At 32.2% G+C, this 7,112-nt stretch overlaps 1 protein-coding gene across 2 annotated transcripts in view; it reads right to left on the bottom strand.

The window, feature by feature from the left end:
• Positions 1–2,782, bottom strand: part of LOC108686411 (protein krasavietz) — a 3,886-nt gene extending 1,104 nt beyond the window's left edge. The window contains exons 1-6 of one of the 2 annotated variants that reach the window (XR_001931703.1): positions 2,634–2,782; positions 2,025–2,096; positions 1,657–1,937; positions 759–1,063; positions 405–648; positions 111–336 (exon numbers count right to left, since the gene is read on the bottom strand). Coding sequence is in view for 1 of the 2 variants with exons in the window: in XM_018191712.1 (XP_018047201.1) it covers positions 115–336; positions 405–648; positions 759–1,063; positions 1,657–1,937; positions 2,025–2,085 (1,113 nt within the window). In the remaining variant the exon portion in view is untranslated. The remainder of the gene's footprint in view (positions 1–110; positions 337–404; positions 649–758; positions 1,064–1,656; positions 1,938–2,024; positions 2,097–2,633) is intronic. The other variant, XM_018191712.1, reaches the window with a different exon arrangement.
• Positions 2,783–7,112: the final 4,330 nt, after the last annotated feature.

The following is a 7,112-nucleotide window of genomic DNA, read 5'->3' as shown; positions in this document are numbered from 1 at the left end:
AAAATCTTAGTGTTTGTAATTGTCACACACACACACACACACACGCACGCACGCACGCACACACACACACACACACACACACACACACATATATATATATATATATACACACATACTTTTATAAAAGAGTAAAACAATTTTTTGGAAGACTTTCATAAAATTCATGTTTTCATAACAGAATTCCTGGACTTTGAGAATGAGTGCAAGCTCAGATCTGGCAGTGGTTGTAAAAGCACCGAACAGTGGAGTATAAACTTTTAAATGTTTCAATGCTTGTTCAGCGACTAACTCTTCTTTCTTGTTCCATTCAGCTTGGCCCATTACGACAACCCAAATCTATAAACAATGATAAAAGTACTTTTATGTGTCTTAATAAAATGTATAAGAGAAAAAAAAATAATTACCAATCCAATCACTTCATGTTCAGGAATGCCACTCCTTTGTGCCATTTCTTTGAGATCTAATGTAATGTCTTTCATCGGCCTATTTTCTGCTAAATCATCCAAGAGAAGTTGTTGCAAATCCCGCTTAGCTTCTTGACTGGCTTGAGCCTTGTGTAATTTGACAATATCCGCCAAGCCTACTGCTTCGAATACAGACCGGAAGTGTTCTTCTGTTCGTTTATTCGGTGGTACAAACTCCATCAACCTACAAAATATACAAATGGAATCACATAAACAAGATAGTGAGTATACGAATTGATTAGAATATTGAGAGAATTTCTTTAAATTGTATATAATAATATATTATAGCTTTACCTTCCCTCAATACCGCCTTTCTTCAAAGCTGTCATTAAACTAGATAAACCCTTCTCCTGTTTCCAAGTAACAAAGACTTCCAATAGAAAGTCTAATGCCAAATTGTCCTTAACAAGATGTTCATTTATCAGGACTGAGAGTACCGTAGGTGGTACAGAACCATTCGAGATCCATAGTGCTGTCATTCTGGCTAACTTGATTCTTTCTTTAGGTGAAAATCCTTTCATGAAAACTAATACTTTCTTCATTTCTTCCTCAAACATTTTCTCCAGATATTTGTAACGCCGCATGAGCTTGATAAAGACCTGTTTATTCAAACAATATTTATTTTTTATTTTAAAATTTTTTTAAAATTTTATTTTAAAATTAACAAATGATGTGTGAATGAAAACATATGATAGGGAACATCATGGTCAAAGATTTTAGATTCAAATAATTTCAAATAATATGATACATATATTCTTTGTTGAATTGAAATAATTAAGATATGATCGCGCCCCGCAACATTCGAACATTCATGTATTAATTTATCACAAATGTAATTATGTGCCAAAATGTTTGGATTTTCAGTACATTCAATCTGAGACACTAGTTAATCCCCCCTAAATTAAATTTATGTAATGAACTATACTGCGAAAAATATTACTTCAGCTAAGGTTCGAACCTGGGATCTCTTAACTTTCAAAAAAAAATTTTTATTTTGATGGATATAGCAATGTCTCGAAAACAAATATAACAAAATCTAAAAAATAAGACAATGTCCCAAAATGTTAAATTACCGAAATTTCGAAACGTGTGAAAAATAAGACAATGTCCCGAAATATCAAGTTATTTGATTTTATTTAAAACAATGATAAAAACTCAATAAAATAAAATACTCATTATATTTCATTTTTACCTGTTCAAAATTTCGCATAGACTCCATGTCCTCTGGCTGTTCAAAAACACATGCACTAGTTTTAACTGGTTTGTCACCATCTTGAGCAATGGAACCACCAGGAACTAAAAGGCCTCCAGCTATCATGATATCAAACAGTGCCTCTCCATATCGACGATAGTCCAATTTAGAACCAGCTGCATCCAAAAATTTAGAAATTGCTTCTAAGTCGTTACCAGCTTTCTCCAAACCAAGCAAAACTGCATCTCGAAATCCAGTTGGGTCATATTTTTCTCTTTCATCTACAAATTTTATCAAACAGCTTTTGAGTATAAGATTTTGAAAATTTTTTTTTAAATTTTACATAATAAATAATAATTGATTTTTACCTCTTTTTCTGGTCTTTATGCGTTGACCTGATAGTATCGGTTTTTCTATTTTTTGACTCATACAATACCCTTCTGAAAATATTATAGATAAATGTAGTTTATTTATGACCTTATTTCTTTTATGTTGAAGAATTTTCCAAGAACAATAATTAATTACGGGATAAAATTTCAAAATGTTTTAAAAAAGGTTTATAAGAAACGTGCAAATCCTTGAGATTTCAATATGAATCTATTGCTGTAAATCTGCAAAAATGTAAGCTGAAGCGCAAGAAAACATGTGCTTAACATTATTACGAATTACGCTGTAACATTTTAACTTTGGAATCGTTAAAGAGTAAGATAAAGAACGTAATAAATAACGACAAGAAAAATAGTCTATGTCTAGTGTTGTTGTCAAGTATCTGTAACATGCAAGATCAGGGGATTAGAACAAGGGACATATATAATATAAAGCTAGAATGACTAGTTCGGAGGTTAAGATCGCGCGCGATGCGTAACCACGATGGCCGAAGCCATTAAATGTAACTCGAGGGAATCGGCGAAGTGTGTGCGACAAATCTGCCGACTCTCTCATAGCCGATGATGTTTCCCGCTCGTTGCATTACTTACTTTGAAGCACGTACAAATTTTAGAACAATCTCTCCTGTGCGAGCGTTAGACCAATGTGAAATGTTTTAACGAAGACACTCACTCTCGATCGAGGTCAGCAAAATCAAAGAGACTCGAACAGAGAAGAAACAATGGTTAACAAATTGTAGACGACAAACCGACAGATCAATTTTCACATGGTGAAAGAAACCCAGGTGTGCTCGTACTCGAGACGAATTTCGTACGGTTCTGCGTAAATATAGGATGCATTCCGAACAGTGTTACCAGATATCAGCAGAAATTTCCCTGTTAGCATATGAAAATCTCTTTAATTTCCCTATTTCTCTTTAATTTTCATTTTTTTAAATTTCAGTTTTTCAAATTTCAAACACCGACGAGAATTAAAGACCGACATCCTTACGAAAGTTCGTATCCTTGAGAATATTGAAGTGATTAAGAATTAAGAACTGATAATATTGTACTAATTTTATGATTTATTAGTTAGGAAACGTATTTATGTATTTAGAACTTAATACTCAAACATTCTTTAAAATTGCGATTTCAGTGTTATCGTCAAAGTTTTATTATCAACAGAGATGACTGCAGAGAAAAAAATTGTAATTTTTCGGCAATATATAGGATATTATAACTTTACAAGTATGCATCTTTATTTATAGAACATTTATGTAATAAAAAATCATAAACTTAATAATAATGTATTAGCCAAATATTTATGTTAATAATAATAAATTTATATCAATTGTCGGTAATGTTAGCGTTCTTCAATTACCTCTGAGCTCTTGCTGCCTTTTTTATACTACCAATAATTTACCCAGGGTTGACAGTCTTTGATAGTATCTCGTCGATGGTTTTGATAATTATTCAGTTTAACCCCCCCTCCACCCCCCACCCTCGCATCTTATAAATCAATGAAATTAGGTTTATTCGATGCGTTTTTGCATGAAATGAAAGAATTTGGCAAAAAAAATGTCGCTCTGTCCCGTGAACCGAGATATTAAGATTAAAGTTGACGACTATTGAGGTTAGAAAATCTGTCACAGCCGCGAAACAAAGAATGCTTTTCAGATCGACCGACAAGATATTATTAATGATCGTCAATCCTGGGTAAATTTTCGGCGGTATAAAAAAGGGCCTTTTGACATTATCGACAATTAATATAAATTTATTAATTATTAACATAAATATTTGGTTCAAACATTATTAAATTTATGATTTTTTATTTCATAAATGTTCTATAAATATACCCTAATAGCACAAACGTCGACTGTAAGTTGCCTTTGCTAAGTCAGACCTTTAGAGTCAACTGTACAGACATCCTTCCAATATCGACTTTAGGACGTCTAATACGATTTACGTTTATAAAGCTTAAATCTGAAATCATTTCATCCTTGTTGTTTAACTATAGTTAAACAAGGATGAATGCTGTTTATGAGCGTTGGATATGAATCGGACTACAGCCTAGAATAGTTGACTTAAAGTTGGCTTACAGTCTTTAAAGTGAGACATTGTATGACATAGAGACGTCTCCAAGTCATCTAAAGTCGATTTATGGATGTCCATTTTTCAATTGTTTAGAAACTAATCGACTTAGAGTCGACTTAGAGTCGACTTTGTGCTGTTAGGGTAAATATGCATATTTGTAAAGCTATAATATATTATATATTGCCGACAAATTACAATTTTTTCTCTGCAGTTATCATCTCTATTGATAATCAAACTTTGACGATAACACTTTTTTCGAAATCATAATTCTTAAGAAAAAGCGAGTATTATTGGCCGATATTCATAGTCAGATTTTATATTCAAGACCGTCACGAACCAATCAGAAGGCTGCATTAGTCTTAAGACTTACTTAATCTAGAAATAAGTCTCGAAATAGATTTATAAGACGAATAAGGTCTTGAAATAAGACTCGACTATGAATACCGGCCATTGAGTTCTAAATGAATAAATACATTTACTAATCTAATTTCTGACTATATTGTCAGAAATATGAGAAGTGGTGATAGTCCTCATTTATGATTCCTGCACACAACTGCTGCAACGCTTGCCACGTGGCCGAAGTTAGCACGATAGCCAATCAATCTCGGAAGTAATGCATGGTCTACAATGAACAGTAGATGTAGAAATCAACCAATCATAGTTGAATGTGAGACAAATAATCAACTATGATTGATCGATTTCTATGCCTACTCCTTAATCAATTACTATTACTGCCTATTGTAGACCACACATAATAGATATATAATTTTCACCGTGCGACAAAAGTTGAACACAGTCCAACTTTTATCGCGCGGCGAAAATAATATTACATCATTTCTAAAAGTTTTGCATGGTGAAGTCGATTTAAGAACATAAAATTATTGATTAGTGCGATAACTTCTGCCGCGCAGCAAAAGGAAAGGCAGTAACATTGGGAGCTCTAATGGCTTCTGCACACTGAACGCTGAAACACTTGCCACGTGGCAATATGTGATGCGGTAGTCAATAAACTTACAGCTTCTAGTATGTTCATTAGTTACCGCATCTCATTTTGCCTCGCGGCAAGAGTTTCCGCGTCCAGTATGCAGAAGCCATTACTTGGTCTAGAATATCTATAATAAAAATACGGAATACAAGGGGATAACGATCAATGATTGGTTCGCTAAATTGAAGCAGAAACGGAAGTTGCATATCGTGTAGTACACTATCAATGTAATACACCATTTACACAACAAGTTACAGTTTTTGTTCCAGCGAGTTTTGTGTACGTCAAAGCCGTCAGAGATGAATGTTTATTGGTCACTTTATTTGGCGAGTTATTTAGATTGAGAAGAATTAGATTGAGAGATGAGTGGCGAGTGGATTGCAGTGGAATTATATATTCTTTTAATGAAATAAAAATGTGAATTTCTTGTGTAGTCATTATACACATAACCTATTATACACTTAACCTATTTGTTTTTTGATATATTTTTGATATAGAGTTACAATACCTGGGTGTAACAGATTATTGTACCAATTCTACTAAAAAAAGGTTATGTGTCGTTTTCCATAAGATCCAGAAAGAAGAAAAATTTGGGCTAAAAATAAAAAGATGACGAGATTGGATTCTGTCTGATAATTCGATGTTATGTGAGATTAGTAAGAATTTGCTTTTATAATTTTTTAATATAAATAAATTATTAAATGACATATATTATTCCAGGTATATTTTGATGTTAATTTACGCATATTAAATATTTCACAGAAGAGACATTATTTTGTGTTAATCTTTCAACGTTTCAGTTTTTTAAAAACATGGAATCAATAATTACACAAAATTTAGAAGTTCTTTTAATTCAAAAGACAATATCACAAAATGCAAAAGATTCTAAATCTTTCATATTTGCTGCCAAATTGTCACGATCTCAAAAATAAAATAACTAAACAACATTCCACATTTCGTTAAAAAATGCTTTCTGTGATAATCCACGATAACAGATTTTGTTAGTAAAAGTATGACTATCCACATAAATATTAAATTATTTAGTTATGCATAATAACCAAAGCATATTATTAGAATTTATTTTCAATTTTCTGTTTATTAATCATTTTAAATAATTAACTTGTGTTAATATTTGCTTATTACATAATTGCATAATGTTTATTGAATTTAACTATTAATTATGTTAATTTGCGATAATATTTTCATTCATTTTATTTGACATGTATGCATGTGTCATTTGTTTTTATTTGTCATATGACCGTAATTTCTATTTTTCTATTGTAATATTACTGTGAAATATAATACCTTGATAATTAATTTATGCATTCAAGATAAATTATTTTATTAATTTCCTTTCTTATAATTCATTCATCGATTGATTTTTATGGTTTATCATTGATTTTGTGTGCGTGTGTATGTATGTGTATTTACTTATGCATACCAAGGATTTCGATTCTTTCCCTTGGCAATTTTTAGAAATTTAGAAGTTACCACCTTTCTACACTAAGGGTGCGTTCGGGGAAACATTATTCGCGCTATGAACATAAAAGCTACCAATGCTGTTCTTGGAGCCAATAGCGTGATTGCGTTAACAAGCTCCATAGACGATCCTAGCGTAGCGTTGATAGCGTTTCAATTTTAATCTCTGCTGATGGCTTGCCATTAGACTGGAATGAATGTAATTCTTGTTTGTGTGCTCATCTTTAATTTTTCAAAGTTTCTGCGAAATATATTAGATGTACAACTTTGCTTCCGCCGTTTTCCTATAGATGGCTTTAGCAGTAAGTGGTGGTCGAAATAAATAGATCATAGACGTCATACAATAAACTTGGGCATCTATCAACATAACCCCATAGAAACATTAGTCGATTTGTGTCTGCATCATAAAGTTATTCTCGATTGAAAATGTCAGTTTACGAGCCAAATTCTCGTCATTTGTGGGAGGTTTTAATTTTTTGCTTCAATATGAAGAAATCTGCGGCTGAGGCTCATCGAATGCTCTCAAATACTTA

This window comes from Atta colombica, unplaced genomic scaffold (assembly GCF_001594045.1).
Source record: "Atta colombica isolate Treedump-2 unplaced genomic scaffold, Acol1.0 scaffold18, whole genome shotgun sequence".
Taxonomy (NCBI): domain Eukaryota; kingdom Metazoa; phylum Arthropoda; class Insecta; order Hymenoptera; family Formicidae; genus Atta; species Atta colombica.
This window is presented reverse-complemented; position numbering and strand designations above follow the sequence as displayed.